The sequence below is a fragment of the Bombus vancouverensis genome, chromosome 7 (genome assembly GCF_051014615.1).
Source record: "Bombus vancouverensis nearcticus chromosome 7, iyBomVanc1_principal, whole genome shotgun sequence".
Classification (NCBI taxonomy): Eukaryota; Metazoa; Arthropoda; class Insecta; order Hymenoptera; family Apidae; genus Bombus; species Bombus vancouverensis.
The window spans coordinates 15,989,008-16,013,546 of NC_134917.1; the positions used below are offsets into that span (position 1 = coordinate 15,989,008).

The 24,539-nt window shown below is 47.2% G+C and overlaps 1 protein-coding gene across 6 annotated transcripts in view; it reads left to right on the forward strand.

Moving 5' to 3' along the window:
* The window catches only part of LOC117157963 (latrophilin Cirl), a 364,233-nt gene that overhangs the window by 126,855 nt on the left and 212,839 nt on the right, over positions 1–24,539 (forward strand). For all 6 annotated transcript variants that reach the window (XM_076620304.1, XM_076620305.1, XM_033336387.2 and 3 more), the window contains one exon: positions 6,889–7,011. In XM_076620304.1, the coding sequence (XP_076476419.1) occupies positions 6,915–7,011 (97 nt within the window). In that variant the 5' untranslated portion in view covers positions 6,889–6,914. The remainder of the gene's footprint in view (positions 1–6,888; positions 7,012–24,539) is intronic.

Sequence of the window (24,539 nt, forward strand, 5' to 3'; positions counted from 1 at the left end):
ACGCCTCCACGGGTGAAAATAGAAAGCTGCAACGAAGGTGCAGATACTGGGAGGGATTGCAAGGGGTTGGTGTGCCGCGGAGGAACGGGTATATAGCGATGCACGTGAAAATGTCAAGCGCAATTTCTGAAATTCCATCGTGTCGCTTCCCCGTGCCACTCAAATGCCGCGCTACGCCCTCTACCCTGCTCGTTTTCCGTTCCTTGTCCGCCAATCTGTAAGAGAATTTCTCTTTCCTTCTGCCTCTTACTTCGTTCTACTCTACTCTCTCTCTCTCTCTCTTCGTCTCTGGCTGCTCTGATCTTCGTGACAGCACACCGGAAATAGACGTTGATCAAAATTTCACGAACTCAATCCAGAAACGCGTTATCCTCGCGAGGATCGGTCTACGAACGATTACCATGATTCTATCGAAAGAAATGGACAAGATCGATCGTACCGTCGTTGCCTGGAACGGTAAACGTTCGTTCTTCCCGCAGCCAGATACAGTAGCAGCGATCTCGGCAGGTTTTCTATGCGAAAATAAAATTTAACCGCAACACATCCCGTCGGGGAACTCCTTTTTATTCCGCTCCATCTTGTCCTCTGACGTGACCCCGTTTCCAATTGTCCTCTCGCGGCTTTCCGCCGCGGTGCACGTGCGCGGCTGGCAGCTCGCGTTCCGTGACGTGCATGCATGCCATGATGCAGCAAAAGGAAGACGTTACGCCGAGCACGGCAACGGGGAACGTCGGCGTCGTCGACGGAAAGACACGCGTTCCATTTACGCGATAGAAAAGCCTTCTTCTGGTTGTACCGCGATTTACGCTGCCGCAAAGCTGACGATGTGTCGCGAATGTGGTGAAAGGCTGGTGTTTTGCCAGTTGATTCGGAATCAGCTTCTTTTTGTAAGCGACGGTTAATACGATCCTCGCTTTTACTTATTGCACATTATTTATGCAGCGCACCTCCAGCCTCTGTAAGGCTGAACCACTGGTCGAGTAAATGAATAGTCGGTTAATTCGAAAGTATAAATCAATTATCATTCGTTGGTTGTTACATCATACGAGCCGCTCAAAAACCATACTGATCAACTTGATAAATTACAAAGTACAAACACCGAAGACATTATGAACGTTATTTTTTCAATTTCGCATCGAAATTTATGCAACTGTCTTTCCATAAATAAATTAATAGGAGTGGGCCGTACATTCTTTTAGAAATCGAACAGTAATTACATTTCTAGGCAGTGAACTCGAAGAATTCGCAAAAGTGGAGTCAATCGGGTTGACCTTCTAACTTTCATGATCGGATAAAACGGAACCGGTGGTCTACCGTAATTGATTTTTCGTAAATCACGATCTAGTATCCTTGGAGGTAAATTACGAATCGGAGAACTGCTCTCGCTCCGTTTTCATTAGTATAGTATAAACGCTGTAGCTGGTAGCGCATTGTATACGAAACACGTGTATTGGTTAATGAATATGATTGTTCGTCGCGAGCATATGTTGATTTTTCTGTATTCGGTTGTCGTCGTGTAAAAGGGGACAAAGTCGCGCAAAGGTCTCGACAGCGTCTGTTTCAAAGTGGCAGAGTGGAAAATCGGGACGGCGAACAATCGGGACCAGCCGGGGAGGCGACTGATTCAAAGGAGTAATTGTTGTAATACGCGGAGTTGCATGCGGCTAACAAAGCTGCGGAGCTTTTGTGTCGGTGCACGCACCACGCATGCACGCGTACTGGTTTCTTTGCGGCTGTACGCCGGGAAAAAGAAAAAGAGGGATGGCGAGAACGATTCGCTTGCAACCCCGAGTCGAAACAAAATCAAGCAACGCGAACCGCGCAATTTTTACGTCTGCGGCGCATGCCATGATCCGTAATTCTTACGTTTGCGGGGACATTATGACTTCCATGACCGCATGACCGTTCCGTTCGACGCGAATGAATAAACAAGAAGATAGAGGGAAAGGAGAAACGAACGCTACGTTGACCACGGCGGCGATTCGTACGGTTTCTGCTTTTAAGCGACTGTCGTTAAACGCGGAACTGCCTGAAAATCCGATTAATTGCCTCTATTGCGGCGTGGAAACACGAGGCGGTGTCCTTCGCTCGTTAGGCAAATATTTCGAACAACGTGGGTCGTTCGATCTAACAATGAACAGTATCCCAACGTAACAAGCAATGCAGATCTCGTCGATTTATTATACGGCCTCTATTTAACAATACACTCAAAATCCATCAAACAATTTCAAGAGCACGCACAGCCTGCAACAAACCGTCGATTATTTCGATCCTTTCAAGCTACGCACGAATCCCATAGGCAGGAAATAACTGGCTAATCAAGCTCGCAGCGCATCGTCCATCGACGAAACAAAACTCATCAGGCAAGCGCGAGCCGGTGCCACGCTAACGCCTAGCCTGCAAGCAGAGCTGTGGTTCCGCGAGCCAGCGGCAATTCGCGTAGCACGCGAATACGCAATTATTTTTAATTGCACCGGGGAATGGCGATTGCGTTCGGGGTTTCCGCGGCCGCATTAAAATGCGTCTGGGTGTAAAATTGAAACCTGCAAATCCGACGGGTACGCGGACGACTGGAGGCCCCACGTGTTCATTGGATAATGTGATTTTCAACAAATAATTTCGCGTCGATCGCGCCCCCCAGTTGCAGCGGCAGTTTCGCGTCTGGAACACGGAGCTTCCGTACGCCTGATTCGTCTCGCGGAGGGTCCGGCCGACGATTAACGCGTTTCGTGCTCGAAAACGTCGCGAAATCGCGCCGGAACGACCGACAGGGGACAAACCGGCCTAGTTATCGTGGTTCGTTCGCCATTCACCCCTTGGGGCAAACCGGCCTCGAAACGATTTTAAGTGGCCTCCCGAATTATCCCGAATCGCGCCCGATCAGCCGTGTTATCGCGATTGCCTCCCATCGTCCCGCGTTTTAGCGGTCCGCCGACGAACTCGTTCCGATTTTCTACCTTCCACGATCTCGCGAAATAATCGTCAGTTTTGTCGTAGACCAGTGGCGCGTTTTATTCGATGATCTGTTTATCGTTTTATATTTCTCCTTCGAATATTTTGTTCCTTTGGCCCGATAGTATAATAATAATAATTATGCGACTCGCACAGTGATTAGGTTAGGGTTAGGTTGATTTATTCCTTAGGAAAGGGGATGGATGCCTGTCTAGTCATAGCAAAATTGCTAGTGGTTAATTAGCAGCGGATAACGAAGGGTTAGAAATATGTACATTGTATGACTCACGGTTTCACGGGTTAGGGTTACACGGCCGACTAATAAATATTTTTACTCGACTCTTCTACCTTCTTAAGTGGGCTTAAGTAATCTTAATTCGCTATTTCATTACCGTTCTTGCATCATCGAGGAAACAGTTCTAAAAATAAGCTTCCTCTCTAGCTTCTTTCGCGGAGATCGAGCCGAGAATCGAAGCGGAGCGAACCGATTCGACGATTCGATAAGCGCCGGCGGATTCTTAGAATTTCTGCGCGCTGTAAGCCGCGGGAATGCGTTCCGCGAGCGAGGCCGGTCTACGGAGGACTCGATTACCGATCTTCAAAAATACAGAGAGCCAGCGACTGGTTCCGGCGGTGGTTTTCAAGGAATCGTATTCAGTCGAGGGAAAAATCAGCCGCCCCAGAGATTACGGTGTGCGCCCAGCAGCGCGTAGCCAATTGTACATATATCGGATAGGCCGGAATACGCGCGCGCCGCGAACTTTCGAGAGATGGAAATCACGTTGTCATCGAGTTTATCGCAATTATCGTTACGCTCGTACAAATACACGCGTACGTGGGAATGTAATTAGCTTGGGACCGCCTGAGTAAACAATAACGTTTCGCGGAGTAAAGCGCGGGTGCTCGCGAATTCGGAATTTTTCTGTTTCGAGTCAATAACCAGCCGCACTAAACGCGCGTTCCCTACGTTTTACTATGCCAGCGTAAGGGTTTCACGGCAGCTCTTCTCTTGTGAATTATCGCCGGTGGATGTGGGAAACGTTTTATTGTATTTTGCGGCCTGCTTATTAAGAGCGGCCTTAAAATTACAAACTGTCTCGTTTAATCTTGCTGTACCTGTGATCTTTCAACGACACCGTTTATTAGCAGACAAAAAACCTAGGCAGAATTATTACCAACTACTCTATGAATAATCTATACCAGAGTTATTATTCCAAATTCTACATCCCATATTCATACGGGCTGAAACGACACGCTCTTGACACGACTAATCAACGCGAATCGAGGTACGGTTAGTGCCTCGCGTTTCGCGGCGAACCAGCGAGAAAACCTGGATTCATCGGCGCATAAACAGACAGGGAACGAAGACGAGAAAGAATACGAGGATCGATGACGCGGTATAGAGAGCGTGCGTGCGGCGGAGCTACCTCGTATACCGGCGATGAAAGGAGAATCGCGCGCGGTCGGTTCTATTCACGCGGCGAACGCGAACGCACGCGGATACTCAGGTTAGAAGAGATAAGCATCGTTGGATTAATTATGCGTAATGCGTCGGACATGTGCATCGCGTGCGTGCGCACGCTTAGACGCGCAACCCGAAGACCGCCACTCTCTTCTACTTATCATTGTTACTCCGGCAGTTTACTGACGTTTCCGCGATAATTACGGTACTCCGCGATTGTACGTTTATCCTGCCAACTCGTATTAACCGCCATTGAACAGCAACGGTAACGGGAAAGAGACAGAGAGGAGGGAGACTGTGGTGCACGTTGTCCAGCGAGCCGGTGCGCAGACACGGCAAAGTTCGAAAGGAAAACAAAAGGGTGGCAAGGGTACTGCGAGACTGCCACGCGACTTAATTAGGCTCGTTGGAAAAATTCACGCGCTCCTGGTTGCGCTCGTAGCTGCGGCGTGTTACTCGACTGCTGGCACTGCTCCAGGTATCCCGGTCGTTAGTACCTTTGAACACTTCCACGGGATCGTGCTCCGCTTGCGAACTGCATCGTAACGCGGTCTCATGTAAATCAAGGTAATACTGTACGGTGGGTGTCCAGTGACGGATGTGGGAACGATGATTGGCTCGAAGATCGAGTTAGAGGCGTTTGGGAATGTTGTTAGCTTAACAGTAGAGCCACCGGGCTTTGATTGTACCTAAATGTTTCGTACGTAGTTAACGAAAATTAGAGCGAGTGGGCATAGTAGAACTTCGTTTATTTGATTGAAATTTTAGTCGGTGATTAAATGAACTTTCGCTAATTGAATTCGCATAGCTGGAGCTAGACTTCTATTATGTTGACGAAAAATCATGGGTAGTGGAGGAAATTCCATTATACAAACTATCTGTCCACGACATATTCGTACTATACCCACTACTATTATACGTATAATTATGTTTCCGTTTCGATGAACGTAAACGTTAACGTTACGAAAAGTATTTGCATCGATATAACTGGTCACTTCAACTGATTCGACAGTTCGTTAAATGTGGGTAAAAAATTAATCGAACGAATAAATAATCCGTAGGATATATAAATTATCAAAGATTGACAAAAAAGTACACGAAGAAGGTAATCGTCACGTGGTCGGATTTCGCGCGGTCAGAAAAAACGAGAACGAAAACATAAGCGGCGCGATGTCGAACGGAAATAAATAGTTCGGGAGTTTCTGCTAGGATTCCGGTTGTGCAGTCTGTGAAAACGTGCGGGGAGGGAAACACGGTATTGGCGTTGCCGCGTTCTATTTCCGTCCCTCTGTTTTTCGGAGCCCTTTTTCTCTTTGACCGCTGCTCCGTTTCGTTTCGTTTTCTATATTCTTTCTCCTCGTTTCTCTCGCCGTTGGCCTCGAATGTTTTCATCCGCCGACGTCCCATTGTGTGGTGCCTGCTAAATGCCGAAACGCTGATGCGAAAATTGTTTTCCTTTTTTGCCTTCGTTAACCCATATTCACGGTGGCGCAGAGCAACGTTCGGCTCGAGGTTCACGCGCCTAACGCTCGAGAGTAGTTGGTCCCGTGAACAGGAGCAAGCACGCAACCCTTTCCTCTTCGAACGCATTTATTCCGTTCGTTCTCTCTGAATTAAGCTGATCTATACCGTTTCACCGACAACAGCGTTGCAACTTTCTCTCCATCGTATATAGGCTACGCTTCGTAGCAGTTGTTGTCGATTTTGGAAGATGGAGTCGATAATAGGAGAACGAGAGAGAACGCTGTACGTCCGTGAAATTTGTCGCTCGAACGCTTCAGCCAAAGTTTCGTGTAAGCGTAGTAGTGGCAAACCCATTTTCACGTAAAAAAAAATCCACGCGACGAGACGCCGTCATCGTTACGAATTTCATCGGCGATAGGAGAGCAGGTGCGTTAGCTGGATTAGGCGCGAAATCGCACGGATAACATGTTTTCCTTCGGTAATGCCGCGCGACAAAGGGATTTCGCGAGAATGCGACTGACATCGAGCTTAAAGCTCGGCGGAAAAAAAAGCGGGCGCGATGTGTGTGGGACGCGCGTAAACACGCAGCGCGTTATCCGAGCAGATGGGCGCGATCATCCTCGATGGATCGAGGGAATTTAGGGAAGCCTCCGCGCGTTTATCCAGCTTATCGATTCTAATCTCACGCATGAAATACTAAATGAATATTTCAGGAAATACGAAACATAAAATTAAGAAGATTGTAATTTCCAACTAAACGACTCGAAGCTTAAAACTTGAAATTCTAAGAGCTAAAAGTTTGGAATTCGAACACGCCTTTGACACGCTCTTTATTCGCTAAACCTACAAGACACGAATTTAACCCCTGAATCGTACCACCGACCAGTCCAGATGTTTCTACGCGAAAAATGTTCGGGCGTAATGAAAAATCGCGTTGCCGTGCGGTCGGTGTAACGCTCGCGGTAGCAATTACTCTCACCCTCTAACGATGCCGGTTGTTTTGTTTGCAGGCGTAGTCGGAGCTCGGAACTTCACGATGGAGTGCCGCAAGGGTCGACGGAAAGGTCTACTCAGTGGCCTGGTGTTTGCGTGGCTCCTAACCAGCGGTTGTACCGTCGCGGCGCGAAATATAGGTGAGTGCCAAGGTATTTACGATTTCAGCGCGCGCCGATTCCAAACCGGCGACCTGTCCACAGGCTCTCGGTCTCTGTCCTTGTGCCAATTAAGGCTCCTCACGGAGGAACGCGCGCGAATATTTACGCGTTGCACGTGAGCGAGACCGTGTTCACCGAGCCCCTGAAAAATTACAGCTTTCGAGTCGAACGTGAGTTTCGACTGGCTAACGACGAAAAGCCTGTGGCCAGAGTCAAGGGAAAAGGCAATCGACGCTTTTGCTTTGTTGCGTACGGATAATTGGTAAGAAGAAAATACTTTCCGCTAGTCCAGATACCATATCGTACAGCTTTCTGATTCCTGTCAATGTTGAATCTCGGACGATTCGAACAATCGCCGTTGTTTTTGGTTTTTAAACGTATTTACAAAGTTCGCAACTATTCTCGGATTAACTTTGCGTTTTATTAGCGTATATAAAATATTTCTTGTTTGCTAGAAACTATGTTCGAGTAACGAATTATCGTACTTTGGACATGCAGAAGAAAATTTCGTCTAAATTCTAAGTGGTGGAAAGAACGGATATAAAATATCAAAGGAATTATAGCGTAATTTCGCTTCTCTTTGACTTGTCAAAAGATTAGCTTCTCCGATTCTCAGCAATTAGATATCGTCACGTTTAAAAAATATTCCATCCGCAATCGCTTATTTAACTTTCAATAAAACGAGTTTCGGATCGTATCGAAATCAATCCGTCCGATTCTCGACGAGTGGATGCCACGCAAAAATAGTTATCGTCGAATGTGGATACACGAGTGGAAGGTCGCGCAACAACGCGGACGCGGGCGGGGGTGGGTTTTGAAGCGGTGGTTTTGCTGGTAGCAAAGGGGGGACGACGCAGATCGACGCACTGCATATCCGGTCGAGCGAAACCGCAGCACAGCGGCCGCGCTTACGGGTTGACCGTTGAAACATTTATCGGAAAGCAAACACGGTGTGTTTAATAACAAGGATGGAGGTAGTCGGTTGAGATGTGTACACTGGCCGGCCTGTTACATTTTACTATCGCCGGTGAGGATCGTCCCTTCAACCCCCTCGAAAGACCCTTAGGAAACGGACCAGCGGGTTGACATCGGTCGTAGCTACTTAGAAGACCAGTTCTGTGTACGAAACACGCCATGCCACATTGAGAATTAACTCGTCTGTTAATCGATTTAGGAGAAACCGCGTGTGAAGTGATATCGTTGCGGGAAGAATCGGCGAGAGTGTGTTTGTCGGAGCCGTGCTGCAATTAAAGAACAAACACGCGTTACGGGGTTAACTGTGGTTAAATATTTGGAAGAATATCGCGACAGACGATTGGCTGGATAGTAGAGACAAGCAGGAAGAATCGTAATTTCAATTGTAATTTGTGGGAAATATCGGGGCGCGTTTTATCGTTTTCTTGTTTATCCTAATATCGTTTTAGTAGAGCAGATGTTTTCTGTTATCAAACCGATATAAAACGTTTCATATTCTTTCGTGAATTATTAGTTGCGACACGCAACGCACGTGGTTCGTATTCCATGCACGAGTCCACAGGTAAAAAGGGTGGAGATTTGGTTGGTTGCGCAACCAAGCCGAAGTTTCGGAACGCGTGCTGCACACACGTCGAAACCGAGCATTAACGAGCGGCAGTCTCGAGAGCGATTTCGAGTTGCGAGGGGTCGAATAAGGAGCAAACCAGGGCTAGGAACGAGAGAACAGTTTCTCTCTATTCCTTCGAGTTATCACACACTTCGGTGCACCTAATCCGCGCGTAACCATAGTCACTGTATTTCCACTGTTTTGCCCTTCGTTCTCCTTCGACGTCGTATCGCGGATCTCACCCTTCGAACGCTCGAAGGAGAACTCGTTCTCGTCCATTCCGTTCGCTCACCGACGCACACGGAAACTCGCGCGATAGATAAATCAAAATCTGCGGCATTGTGCGGTGTGCGGTCGACGGCTCAGACAGCTTTGGCAACGTCTTTGATTTCGTCATGAAACGGAAATAACGCTCGGGGAAAAATGGCAAGGGGTAGATAAAGAGCTAAAAATGGGCATGACGTGACCGTTTCGAACAACGCACGTTTCTATCTTCCATTTATTCACGACACTACACGATTCAATTGGTTGTGCGATTCTGAAAAACGTTCAGATATTATTTCAACGAGGATCCCTGAAATACCGATATCGCTTCATCGAAATATTATGTTTCGTCTCTATATTCTTTATACAGTAAATCCATAAACATTCGCGATCAACGTACCTATAACATGGCGACGAAGATCGACTATAAGGCAAACGTTGAAGGGAAATGTAGGAACATAAAGGGCGAGTATAAAAATCATAGATATACGAAAAGTAATCCTTTCAAGTAGAGTATATCTGTGCAGAAACTGAATCGATGTATTATTTACTCGTATTTAAACATTTCCGTAAAACGTAGAAGAGGTTAAGAAAAGATGTTTCGGAGATCTACGAACTCGTACGATCGCCTTTACCGACCGAAACGATACCTTCCAGTTGTTCCTCGATCAATATCGCAAAGTGTTCTTCGAAAGTTCCAGGGAAGCCAAACAACAAACACGCGGTCCAGATAAGCCACCTTTAAATTCGTGCCAAACTCCGCATCAACCCATCGTGTTCGATTCAAAGCGTCGCGGCGATAAGGAATACATGCAACTGTGGCGTTCGTCGACGTCGTAGTTGAGAGATGTTCCGTGCAGCTGGTAGCGGAAGTGCGCCAGCTCAACGTCGCGTCGTTCACCAGCAACCGGCCAAACAACCTCGTTCCGTCTCAACCGACAACCACCCGCGCTTCTGTTTTCCCACCTCTTTCTCTCTGGCTTTTCCAGCTAACCCGGGAAACCGTAACTTGCCGCGAACCCTCGCGTCTAAGATTTGTGGTACATCGGCAACACACGGTGGCCCCAATTTACTGCGCATTACGCCGCTTTTCCAGGTTGTTTCTCCTCCACAAGAGTTTCCGTTCTTCCAGCTTTTCACCCTCTTCCCGTTCTCTCTGATCCGTTATCCTGCACTCGATCGGTTTTTCGCTATTGGTCCGCACGCTGTTTCTACGGCGAACCGAAGTTCCTTGTTAAACTTCTTCCACTTTAGAGTTTCTGCCGCGGAACATAGTTCCACGGTATTGGAAAATTGTATTAAAAAATTAGATGGCTCTTTCGTTTTCGAATCGATCACATTTCTAGATAATTATCGCGCGGTGTCGAAGTTAATTTCGAAGTCGTTTGGGAACGCGTTCGCAGTTTTATAAAAGGACTTGTATAGCGATGAAACGGCTCATATTATAGGAATTCACCGATAATTTTAATTACCTACAATTTTCCATCGATGTAATAGTAGTTGGAATAATTTGATTCAATCGGTAGGCATTCGTTTAATTGGATTCTAACTAAAATTTCATTCCAATAAATGGAATTTTACTGTATTGCGAATCGAAAAGTATAGCAGCGTTACGGTGATGGAACGTTTTTCGAATTCGTTAATCTACCTTGGTAATTTTTCTACTTTCACCGGAAGGGTGCAATATAGATAGTGTATTTCTTTTCCTGCTCACAGTGCGATGCATATGGTAGCTGGAAGTTCAACCACGTAACAATGGGCAGCCGACGACCAGGCTCGTTGAAAGCCGCTTCAACGTGACTAATCTAATTTCCAATCATGCGCGAGCTGTTGCTGCGAGCACAGTTCGCTAGCTGTCTCTTCTTTCTTCTTCTCTGTGTGCCCTTCGGCGTGTTTTCGTCGAGTTCATTGAGTTCTATGCGATTAGTCGTTCAGACGGTAACGACCTGTCTGAGGAGCAAATTTAACTGGTCACTGACACTCGCCTAGCGATTTGACTTGTAATTATAAAAAGAAACTCCATTAATATCGCGCGGTATTACAATTACACGATTTAATCCGTTTTTCGATTGTTTTATTTTCGAATTCAATCGAAATCTCTCTATTTCGTAACGACGCTTTTATAGTTTCGCAAGCGATATATCGTATTATTTGCACGTTGTTAATCTCTTTTTACGAGGACAAAGAAGAGTCTCTTCCATATTAGCAATTGGGACCGTAAATTCCTCCTGCGGTTGTATCTATAAAATCTTTATTACGGTATACATAATTACAAGGTATAAAGGAACGATAGTATTCTACGGGTTTACTAGGATGAGCAGGTTTCGATGCCGCAAAAATCTCTTAGTCCGATAGAAAGCGACCGAATAAAAATTCCGTATACCAAACTACCCCTTTCTCACTTTAAACTTCTTTCTCACTACGGTGCTGTTCTCTCTATCGCTTCTTCCGGTTCCCACCGGCGTGCAACTTCGTTCTCTTGCTGCTCGCGTTTTCCAATTCGCGCCGAATGGATCGGTCGCGCGGAAAATAAGAGATTGCCGTGATCTTCGCGTCTCTCGTTGTCGCGCTACCTATGGTTGAAAGAAGCGAGCAAGAAGATCGGCCAGCAGGAAGGAGGAAACCGGAGGAGGGGTGAGAGAGGACCGGAGAGAAAAGTAGAAGCGAGTCTTTCAGCCGGAATTCCGGGACGTGGTGGTGGTTCCATGACGAGTAGAAGGAGGACTTTTAATTCTCGTGACGTTTACTTCCGGCGTACGTGACCCAGTTCGCTCGCTAGGCGTCTCAAAAATTGCATCCAACCTTGGCTCTACCTCTACGTCAACCTGTTCTCTATTCGCGCTGGATCACCTTCTCTCCGGCTGGTTTTTGACCGTAATTGAAAATCTTCGCCCTTCTTTGGTCGCCCATCGTCGCTCTTTCTTCTTTCAACCCGCGTTTTTTCAGCTCTGCCGTGGCCGCCCCCGGTGCCGACATTTGCATAGAGCAGTCGTTGAGCGGCGCGCTCAACGCTGGATTATCGTTTCCTTTTTATCGGGGTCGTGGCATAGTTCGCGCCACGTTAGCCTGCTCAGTTAGAGAAATTGTTTCCTCCCTGAAGGCTGAAGCGTCGACTCGACCCAGCCCGTTACGCGAAAGCGAGGCTATCTCTTTCGCCAACGACTTATATTCTCGTTGAAACGGGAAGCGACTAAGTAATTAACGATACCGTGTTCGGTAATGCTACGTTTAAAACTTTTCTGTATTCTACACAAGTCGGCTCGTTCGTTTTTACGGATGGCGAAAGATCGATCGACGGAGGATTTTCGCTCAGTGATTTCGTTTTCATGGATGATTTGCGGAAGTTCCACCTTTAATTTTATGGAATGTAAGGGAGCAACCTGTCGACGATCGTACGAATGCACGTGCGAGCGGAAGATCGATCTGGCGTTCCGCGAGAACGGAGCTACCAGTGTCTCTCGAACGGGGCACCCATCAGTTTCACTGCTTACGACGGCGTCGCGCCCCGTCCCGGATTCCGCGACGTAATCGATTTCCGATTTCTTAGTGGCGGCAATTTTTCAACGTTCCGTGAAAAATAACTCCGGAATAAGCCGTGCTTTCCAGCGTTGCGAGACAGAGGCCTTCTCTCGTCGTTCATTCCCATCGTCGTTGCTCCTACCCTCGTCGTTCTCTGACTTATGAGAAGTTAGCACGAGGCTAGACGCCAGTCTTTGATCCTCGTTCGATCCATAATTTTATCATCGACCGCGGTTCGCTCTATGTTGCAACGATTGATTGCGGTAGACAGACGAAGAGGAACGATCATACAGGGGTGAACTAAGGAGGATTGGCGTTATCTACTTAATACATACATTACATTCGGCTTTACTTCTTGGCTCGTGTTAACCGCTTCCGAGTGCAAGTCGGCGAGCCCACGATAAAAAGAGGATAATAGGTAGCTTAGGGTGCAGGAGGGGCGACGCGAGAGAGGCACACTCGATGGGAGAAAGCCAAGCTGCTTTTCGGCAAAAAGCCGCGGCTAAAGGGTACAGAGACAGAGAACGAACTGGGTGGATGAAGAAACGGTGCTTTATTAAGACGTACGAAATGCGGGGGTGGAACCGTTCACGATAATAAAACGATCTCACTCTCCGGTGGAACTCGCGCGATCGCTCTATTGTTCCTCGCTAATGCACAGCCCCGTACGAATTCGCTTCGCTTTCTCTCTTTATCTTCTCCTTCTCTCCTCTTCTTCGTCGACGTTTCCCCTGTCACCGCTGCTCTGACTTCTCCACTTGCACCCGCACTTGACCCGCTTCCGAGCTTCTTTCTGCAACCGATAGAAAACAGTCGACACACTCGAAATCGTTTCCTATTCCGTTCTCTGGCCGGAGGCAACGTAACTCACCCTCCTCGCTTCCACTCCTTATTCGATCTCTGTTCCGCGCTCTCCTCCGGCTTCTTCCGCTTTTTCTTCCTCCTCGTGCTCCTTTTTCCCGATCACGCTCTCGTTAACATTCATACGAACGAGACCTTTTCGCTAAGTCGACTCGCCCCCTCAAAGAGAGAAAAGAGCCTCTCACGGTCTCTGGGGTAACCACCACTCCCTCAGGCCTTTTCCCTGCAGGGTCGGCCGACGTGTACAAGCACAATCGCGCCTTCGTGCACAGGCGGCGGATTTTTTCGGGGGTTAAAATCGCGTGAAAGCGGCTCCAGGGTCTCGAATCTGCTTTTAGCAGCCAGTTACTAATAAGCGTATCAATGAAATCGCCTTCGTATCGGAAAGGTATTCCCTAGTGTTACAACGATTCGTTTTATTCGCGTCTCTCAATAGTTGGATGTTTCGTTTTCAAAGAACGCGCTAGCGAAGAGAAAGGATTTTAAAGTGGAAGATTTCGCGGTTGTTTCGGTTATTCGAAAGGAATAAATATCGGGAAGGTATAAAGTTGCTCCGATAAACCAGTTAAATAGTGCGAAACCTGTCCGCTTAATCGCGCCGTTCAAGTAAACTCCGTGCCTAAAAGGATGAAGCGTGTTGCGTTACAGAAGATTTTTACTATGGCGGAGGCGAGGTGCAGGCGAGAATACCGATATCGATTTTCGTGAAATTCGAGAGAATATCGCGGCGTTAAGGGAAGATTGCCGACGTGACCGACTCGTTTCTCGGCTCGAGTCTATTGATTTTTTAATAAGCGCGCCTTTTTCCCAACCGATCGACGAGATAAAAGAAAAAAATAAAAGAAGGGAAGGAAGAGAAGAAAGAAAAAAAAGGAGGGGGAAGGGGAGAAATAAGAAAGAAAAATGAAAGAAGGCAAGAGAGTGGCTCGGTAGCGGACTAAAACTTCCTGTCGAAGTTTCCCAGGCGCATTAATGCGCGCCAAATTAAACCGAAGTTTCTTCTTCGGCCGACGAACTCTGTTAAACCGCTTTGTAAATTCCTGTCTAGCCCGTAGCTCCTCGCCCTCGCGAACCGTGTAAAACGATCCGACGAAATATTGCGGCTCTGTATCGACGTATCGAGGTCAGACTGACCACCGACGCTGATATACCTTGACTCTTATTTTTTGGTCAACTCCGACCGCTCTACTCAGAACGCGGTTTCAACGAGAACGAAGATTTCAGAGAGTTAAAAGGTCGAATTGCTTGAAAAAGACTTCGCTTCATTAGACTCGATTAAGCGTAGCTTTTTATTTTTTCACGCAGAGTTAACGTCAGTTTCGTGAAATCTTTATTTAAAGCTTCGTATGCGTTTTAAGAAGACTCTATTGTGTTTCTGTTTCTGTTGTTCGAGAGGACTGCCATTTCGAGTAGAATAACGTCGTTCAATCTTACGATTCCATGTATCTCTTCGGTTCTTGTATTTAGAGGGAATTATCCTGTTTAAAAAGATACTCGATCAAGCCGAAGAAGTGTCTCGTACCTAAAACAGTAAACGCTAACGAACACGTTGTAGCCGCTTCTTCGATGGCTGTCACGGCTCGAGCTGCGGTAATTAAGCGAAATCGAGGCGCCTTCCGTGGAAAATACGAGGATCTTACGTGAGACGAAGGTTCGTGGTTGTACCGCGCGATTCAACAAATAATCCTTATCGGCCGAGTTCAGGGGTACGCGTAAAAAAGCGACACGGCTACCGGTGCAGCGGGGGATCAGATTATAAGCCCGTCGCGGTCGCGCGTTACATTAATTTAGCGCGAAAGCTATGTCTCTCTCTCTCTCTCTCTCTCTTTTTCTGGCAGGTTGCTTCTACGTTCATTCTCTCTCCGGTCCTGGTTGGTATGCGCGGATTACAAGAAGCTCGTGTACGCTTCCTGGCTGCACGCGCCTGCCTTTATAAGTGGACATCCATTCTTTCTTTCTTTTTTTCTTTTTTTCTTTCACTCCCCGCGTCCGGAAATGTTTACAAAGACGAAACGAATGCAGTTACGTCTCTTCTTGAAACGGTAGCTCCGGTCCTCTGGTTATTTTGTTACGAACAGGGGAACGAGTGATATATTCTCTCCGAATGACATGAAAAGAAAGAATTATGTTTATTGAATGTTTTAGGAATGCTTTACGCTCTGAGCAACCCGCGTAAGATGAGTCGATAAGCATTAGCATTTTAAGTAAGTTTTTATCGGTGTCCCTTATCGTACGAGCTTGGAACTAATGCGAAGGGAAATTTCATAACCCCATGGTATTTCGATGCTTTAACGAGTGTCCCATATAGAAGCAAGGTACAGGCTTGAATCGCGGAAACTGTAAATCACTGGTGCGCAGACTTTTAAAGAACCCTCCTGTGCTTCCGTAATCGACCAACGAATTCGGTATACGGTGGCAATAAAAGGCTACCGTTTCATATCGTGCGCACGCGATAAAGCGCACAAAAGGATCGTTCGAACGCTGTGCTCACCGCCGATTTCATATTTCTCGCTGTAAATCCCCGGGCGGAATGCTTGATTCCCTCGTTCCGCGCGGTACCACGTCAAAGCGGAGCAAAGAGCGAAGCGGCAAAATGAAGGTTACGGTACTATGGGCGATTCTAGTTTACGAGGGAATCGCTTCGCGTCTCATTTACACCGTACGTGGATCCGGTTAAATTTCGTTCGACGCACGATCGCAATTTTATCGTGTGTTCGCGTTGCAACTAGTCGCCGCCGCCGGCTTGTTTACACGCGCCAATTTCTCCGGCCGATATCTGCAGACGAGCTATTTCGCTTCTCCCGCCTGAGAAATTGATTCGCGAACGAACGAGCGCCCACTCGATCAACAATAACAGAACGACGCGAGCACGCGTGCTGGCGACACGCATTTCCGCTCGTAAAGCATCTGGATACATGTTGGCACTCCGTTCGCGGAATTCTCTTAAAGGACGGCAAGGATCGTTATCGAGTGCGACAAATTGCTCTTCGCTTCTCCGCGAAACGAACTTCCAAATGGGTTGTAGCTTCTTGGCGAAACGACCATGGAAAAACGAATGCCTCTGGCTTGGTTTCTACGGCCATTACTTCGATTGGAAACAAAAGCCAACTTGGTTACTTAGGTTTCGCGAAGAGTTACGTTGCGCGTTCTTTCTCAAAATTCTTTACGCGTCTGGAGGTTGTAAGGGAAGAACGCGATAAGACATATTTCCTATTTTTTAGTGCAACGATTTTAAAATTCACTACTACGATCGACCTCGCATTACGAAGACGTCTTTTTTGTCTTTATATTTAACTTCTAAGCTGGACGTATATCTTTTCATCACGTTGAAAATTTCGAAATCTCGATAATCGCATCTTTGGCTTTCATAAAACCCTGTCAACTTTCAATAATTATTTCTAAAAGACTTTCGTTTTTAGAGCTAATTCTATCTTACTCATCGTGTTTTTCTCCTGCCATATTCGTCTCAAACTGGCGGTTCGCGTAAAAGTTTCCTCCGTGTCTGTTTAAATTCATGCAAAGCCAGCCCCATGGTTTTTTACGCTGGTACTACCGCCGAACTCGAAAATACAACAGTTTCCTTTATCGCGCGAAAGTCATCCCCCTAAAAATGTAATGGCAGGCGGTCGCGCGGCTAACTGGCCGATAAAATCGAAATCGTAAAACTACGAAACTTCTTCCTCTCGTGAAATGAACGTTCGTAACGCGACAACGCGCCAGGGAAATTATCTTTTAAACTACCCTCCACGCGAAACTCCACTTTGACCGTGCGCTCGCGTACCACCCGTAACTCTTGCTTAAATTGCGCGTTCCGATTGCACTTTTGCCCTCGACTCGCCTTTTCTCACGCGGACGCGATCGCGACGTGTCGTTAAGCCAGCCTCGGCGCGCCCCTGCTTCCGACGCCATCCTCCCTTTTTCGTCGAGGGTAATTTTTATTTGAGCCAGTCAGTTATCGGAATCGTTATCGGGATGCATTAAAAAGTTTGTTACCGCTGTGCCATTGTCGGGCTACGTGGCGCGCATTCCGCGAAAGTTACGTAGCCTTCGGCGCAACTTTAATTAATTTCGTCGCGACGATGGCCGATTGACGCCAGCGTTCCACCAGCTCTCGCCGAACACGGTTAGACTGGATTAAGATTCGATCGTTGCATTCGACGCGTGCCGCGTTTGTCAAGGAACAAGCGTCTCGTATGCGCGAAAATTGTCTTCGACGCTTGAATAAATTGTATCGGGTTCGTTTATGATTTTACGAGATATAAATCGAAGGATGGCGAGGCAGGCTGGTTATAGATTGCGTGCAGCGCTTGATCTGAAACCTATTGCGGGCATTATTTTTCAAACAAATGAAAGAGATTTTCATTTCCGGAGCATCCATATGACCATATATTAACTTTCTGTCCTCTTTTAAAATGTATATTACACGCGGCACAGAGAAGATAATTTTATTAAAATAAACATGCATTGACATTTGCGATTTTTATGAAACGATTCTAACATTGGATATTAGTTTGCTATTTGCTTGTAATCATCGATTACATTAAATTAAAAATTAAATTAAAACGTTAGAGGCAGTTTTTCGTAATTTGCGTCCGATTTCTCTAAATATTATCGAAACGATGTTATCGTTTATTTTCTGGCAAACTATCCTATAGAATGTTGTCGTGTATTACGGTTTACGAGCGAAAGCTAAAGAGAATTTATTCGCGCGAAATAACAGAGTTGAAAAATAATAACTGCAGTCGATCGAAACACTGATTTACAACGTAACGTGCATCTCGATGAAAGCTTCGTTTCTGTAATAAGAAAAGGAGAACCGAAAATTTATCATGGATTAACGTGTTAAAGTAAAAACTGCCTTTTTTAACTTCTTACAGTAGTTAGACAGTAATTACATATCGCCAACTACCAATATACATGTAATTACACTCGTTAGTACCGTTGTTCTTATTTAGACCTTCTTCTTGACGAGATAATTACCAACATCCGATGCAACAAATTATAATCTTACGCGAAATTCATCTGCCGTTCCATAAATCAATACCCGGCACAAGAGGCATTAAAATCGAACGGGTGACTAACCTCTCGGAATACTTGCCACGTACAACACGTAAACCACTGCACATAACGATAGGAGTAGACTAAAAACAATGGAACATACGCGGATAAGGTCGATGGAATCGGGATCGATGGTCGGCAGCAATTAACGCGATAATTGAATTACAGTTAGCCGGTTATCGTTCCACGGTAATTCCACCGTGAGGCGGGGGCTTGGGATATCCGTGTCTCACGCAGCGAGTTCACGGATCGCCGTGATCGCCCGGGCGAATGAGAGAGGATCGCGCGGATTCCAGGCAGTCGGCAGCGAGCAAACGGCGGCCATAACTGACGCAATTAAAGCCGGTTACATTGTTCGAAGGGAGAGAAGAATAAGGGCCGCGTGGCGAACAGAGGCGCAGTGTACACGGTTCCTCTCTTTCGCGTTTCTTCGTACTCGGGAGGAAGGAACGCGCGACACCGAAGAACCGAGCGGAATTGTCGGCTCCTGTTTTCGATCGGCGAAATCGAGAGGGCTGTGCTCGTTCCGTTCCGTTCTCGTCCCACGGAGGCGCGTAATAAATTGCAATTAAACGGACCGGGATCGTTTAAGCGGTGCGACTTTGGAAGATTTCGCGAACACGCGTCTCGACCGCCCCCTTGCCACCACGAGGACCACACAGCGTGTCCGATTAAATTGCGCTGCTGGTCGCGCGTTCGATCGCGAAAGACCTCTTCATTAGAACGATTCAAATTAGCTGCGCGCGTCGACCGACGGTAGCAATAACGGCGCGCGCGACGGTTCGCGATTTTAATTGGCCGGCATTCTTTTTTCGTGCGAGCGCGAACCGCAAAGCTTCGCTCTCGACGCGGTTCCTCTTCATCGGCGTTGTTCCTTATCCACCACCGGTGTCTGTTATGTTAATTAAAACCGGTTACGAGCTCTTTCGAGCGGGCGACACGCAACAATGCTCGCTTAAAGCGAACAAATTTAATGCGCCGTGTACACCGTGCGTCGTTCGGCCCCTTCCGTTATGCCCAACTACCGGTAACTAACCGGTAGCCTTTTACGAGTATCCTCCGTATCTGGATTTTAAATATCTACAAGAATTATAAAACTGTCATAGATTGTAGGTACCGTATAAACCATATAAACCTTCGAAATCTAAATACTAATTGTCCATATAAACGTAGGTTTCTTTTCGTGTCGTTAGAAACGGCAGCATCGCGAATGCATCGAATACCAGCGGCGAGTGTACGGAGCAGTACTTAAAGAACCATAAAAGTTGTAGTTTGAATTTATGACCGGTCCATCGATCAGCAACCGGTAGCCTCGGGCTTAAGACAATTTCCTGAGAACAGATGTCTCTGTTCCCCGTCTGGTTTCTCCGGCTCCCTTGAAAATCGAACAACGAGAGTACGTCGAACCGGCAAAGTCGAGAAGGCAGAATGTCGAACTGCAACGGGTACGGTACGCATAATTTGCGCGACGTCTCGACTTTCGACGCTTTTAATCCGCCTCGTGTACGGTCTCGCGACGCGTCCGAAAGAAGAAGGAAAGAGAAAGAAGGAGAGAGCGGACGAAATTCGCGCGCACCTTCTCGATACCTTTTCAGGAGACCTCTTCATTATGCGATCCCGATGTTTCCGTGCAATTAAGTCGGCTTGCAGGCAGGTAGGCCCGTTAGTCGGCGCATGTTACGACCGCGTAATAAACGTCCCGCGGAAAAGTTATCGCGTCGCTTCGTTTGAATTTGTGATCTTTTTCAGAATGAGTGCTCCGCCATCCCACCCTTTCTCGTCGCGTCTCTCTGTTAGTTCGACGTTCGCATCGAGGCTCGATCTCTCCTTCTCTCTCCTTTTATCCAGTCGTGATGTCCGATAATAAAAAGGGGGCCGAAATCACGCGCTGTTTAACGACTCGGACCCGCAAGAAGCTCTCGCCGTAAAAGCCTCTAAAATCTTGGCCCATTCCGCGTAAAGAATGTACAAGCGCGTTCTCAATGTAACGAAATCTGCGGCGTACGTTGTTCGCGGAATTTTACTGTACTCGCGTCGTGAGCCTCGATAACGTCGCCTGGATCGTAATTTCCTTGTAGCCGGGATCATTTCAAAGAAGACGAGATAGGAAATTCGAATGATTTCTCGTGTTCTTCAACTACTTAAAAAGTAGTGGCCTCTTTTGGATGGAAATTAACCGGCACGAGATATCTAACGTGATTTGATCTTCGATAATTAACATGGAATAGCAAAAGCAGAGGAGATAAGAAGACTTTATTTGTAAAAATACCTAATCTCTTCATATCCGTTATCAAAACGTTCGACGATGTAATTTTCACGCGATGATCAATGAAAAATATTCTACGGCAAAATATTTCTTCGATAAATACAAAGGAATCTAATTCATTTCAATGAATGGCTCTTCCACGACAAAAACGATTTACCACGTTCAATGATGCAACTCGACGACGTCCTGCGGCTTGCGCGTATCTAAGTCCATTGGCTAGCAGCGAATAATACCATCATCGAGTGACTTCTGGTCGGACGTGCAAATATTTCTTCCCATCGGATCGTGGAGGACTAAAAGCGATGTGGTGGCGGCGGCGACGACGGTGACGACGTGCACGCGGTCGTTCGTTGGTGTGCGTGCGCACGGAACCGAGACAATCGCTGGAATGAGGGGAAGAGAAAAGACGAGCGACGAGTGCATTCCGAGACCCGCGAGAATGAGGCGCGAGCATCGAGCAGGTGGTAAAGGGGAGGTAAAGGACGAGCGTAAGACGGAGGACAGAAGCTGGACCGGGGAGGGAAGGTCGGCAACCCGGCGTTACCGCTTCACAAAGACAAGAGAGACGAGCGAAGACGGTGAAAAGAGGGAGCCAAGAGCGGTGGCAGGAATGCCGAGGGAGGCGCTGGGCCCTCCGTGTGTAGTGTTTTGCGCTTTTCAAGCCATCCTCGCGTCAACCTGTTTCTCGTCCGCTCTCTTCGTTCGTCGCCCTCTTTCCTCCATTCCGTCGCGTTTCTTTCGTCGCTTACCCCGGCCTCTTAGTCTCTAAAAAACTACCACTGCCGAAGAAAAACATTATTTTGACGGAGACAGCCGGCTTAGACGCGGAGATGGCGACGACGGCTCTGTATACGAAACGAATATTTTCCATCGTACAACGAGAAGAAGGAGGAGGAAGCGACGAAAGGTTTTAACGATTTCGCATGAAAGCCAGCAGAAGCTTAAAAAATCGGACTCAAAAGTTGTATCGCCGTGTTCGCTGAATATCCGACGTTCGTTTAATAAAAGTCGGACTTTTGACGAATTTTTTAGGTCACCGATGATTTACGCGCGGTACACGGAACGAGTTGAAATCTCGGTCTTGGAGAGGCTTCTATTTTCCCTTCTATTTCACTGGGAAGAGAAACGAAGGCAATTCGTCGGTGTCGTGAAATCGGGGTCTGGTAAAAGAAGGAGTGTTTGCTCTTCTTCGCGGTTAGCTTCTCCCCTCTTCGGCGGTGAGAATGGCGAGGAAGCTCGCGTTTTTCGTTTTATTTTTTCTCCCTCTTATTATTCGATCGTTCGTTGGCAACACGCGAAATCTCGTTTTAATCGAGTTCAAACAGGGCTGGGTTACCGCGGCTGCACACTCGGTACAACAGAATTTTAACGAGCGAATGCTTCCGATAGGCTCTCGCGGTAATTTGAAAGCGTCAGAAAAAGGCAGGGAGCCTCGATCGATTTTCGCGGAAGGGGTTGAGGAAACTGGGTCAGCCGGCGGACCGTACCGGCGCGTCTATGACCCAGTGGAATGGGAAAATCGTGTTCCGGCGACGAGACGATTTCCCATATCGCGTGCTCCGTCGCGCATAAACGGCGAAGGCGGCAATTAATTATCGCTTATTAATCTGCTTATTATACGAACAAACGTTCGACCATTACGCTTCGAACCATCTGTATTATCAACGATACGATATAATTCGGCTGAGACCTAAATATTCATCGTGCGATGAATTCGGGCGCGTGTGTGATGTCGTTTCATCGTTAAAGGGGAATCGTCGGATAGAACGGACCGTCTCTGTAAATCGGTCTTGCAAACACCTCGGTGATTCAGCGTAATTGATGACGATTTTATCCGGCCTCGGGTCCGGTTACTTTGGTCCCGCGCGAAGTAGATCGAACCTGACTAGGTACGGCCGCGTGCTAGAGTGATCGTTGCATGGGGCACGGGCCGCTAAATGACGAGTGACGGACTGATTGCGCCGTGAAAGGTGAGAGAGTAAATCGTCGGGGCTCGAGGTGAGAGCGAATGGCACGTAGGTGAATCGAGGATGAGAATCGAACCGGTCGAGAAAGTGAACCGAGAGCACGAAGCTGTAATAACAAAGACATCAAAACCCGCGGTGTAAAATACCGACACAATGTACACCGACGGATAATAATTCTTCGCGAGACAATGAGTTCGAATGTGAAATCGGATTTATTACGCGAGACGTTCTATGAGAACGTCGAGTCGGCAGATTACGGTCGTTTGATTTAGATCCTAACCGAGCGCATTTCCACTCCGGACTGTACTTGAATTTGTCATTATTTTATCTCGCCGAACGTGACAGTGGTCGGTGGAAATCGCAATCCCCTGGTAAAATCAATGAAAATTGATGTTCTCCAGGTATCCATGCATCGCTGTCTCATTTTTCTCTCGTTTTGTCCGCATTACAACGGTAATAGTTCGTCTGCGAAAAGGTGTACGAAAACAGAGGGATGGAAAACAGCGGCGCGTGAAAATACAAAGTATTATACAATATTTTCAGCGCGGATGGCAAGCGACGAAAACCGGAAATCCGCAAAACCAACGGATCGACGGTTGGTACGATAACGCGCCGCGAATTCTCGCCAATCAGCTTTGTGCGCTTTCGCTCGGCGAGCAGAGCACGGCAAACGAGGCGCGAACGGAACCCGAGCCGCCGCCACCACCACCGGTACACCCCCTTCGTTTTTTTTCTCCTCTTACTCTTGCTCCTCCTCACCACCCCCCTCCCACCCTTCTCCTCTGGCCGGGCTTTTATTTGTCCTCCTTCTTTTTGTACTTCAAACGCAATTAGTGCAGTCAACGCTGGTTGTGCGCGCCGACGGGGGATTATAATGGCAGCGCGTGCACTCGCGCGGCTAATGAGATCCGGAAAAATCAGGCCTTCGGTTTGCGCGCGCCCGAGCGACGCTTGTTAAATGACGCTCGTTTGAAGCAGGCTTCCGTGTTTTCGGCCGCGACCGCTTCCCTCTTTTCCGATTACAAGCGTACCGGCCAGCGTCAACCCTCTCTGTGTCTATCCATCCCTCGTTCGTTTCGATCTGCTTTCTCCCTCTGTTTCGCGTTCACGCTCTACAGCCTCTCGACACTCTTTCGTTCTCTTTCTCTCGCACCAAAAAGCTTCAGCTGTGATTTCTTGTCGCATATTTTTCGGTTCGCGCACGCGCCACTCCGCGTCGAAGGGGTTAGAGGTGCGCTCCATGAAGCGAGACGAACCACGATGATAATTCACTCGCTGACGAAGCAATTACGCGCGGTATTCGCGCCACTGACTGACGGTTTTTTTTTCCTGTTGCCTGTTTCAATCTCATTGAATCAGAGGAGCGAAGAGGAGAGGGTGGTTTTATGATTTTTCGAAGAGGTAGATTGAAATTTGTCACCAGGGACGTGAAAGGCAGTTTTGATAGATTGCACCTGACGTCGGCTGCACGAACGTCGAATCGATGATTGTTCGATACAGTCGCGGATTTCACGCGCAAACGAGAATTTTTCTCGCGATAAATGGAATCGTTGCGGTTAGACGAGTGCCAATAGTTCAACTCTGCGAAGTTTATCGCGCTCGACTGCATAACTGTGTGTATGTTTATCGACGATCAAATTGAAGCACCCCCGAGGCATCGTAACTCACAATGTCTACGGTATTTAAAATAGCTAAAATAATAACAGCGGCCTGGTTATTTCAACGAAGAATTTGTCTCTGAATTCGATTAACAAAGCCCTGCGAAAATGGATAGAAAAATACAAGCTTTCCCAGAGCGTAGCAGATTATAATTATAAAATCATTCTTGAATCTTCTAGTCACCGTATAATTACATTTGTTCAGGAACACTCGCATAGCGCGCGTAATTAAATGGTGCAAACTTCGTATAATTAGAAGCGTTCCTATTCAAACGTAACAAAATGACAAACCTGCAGTTGCAAATAATTTATTTTTTATATCCTTCTCAACG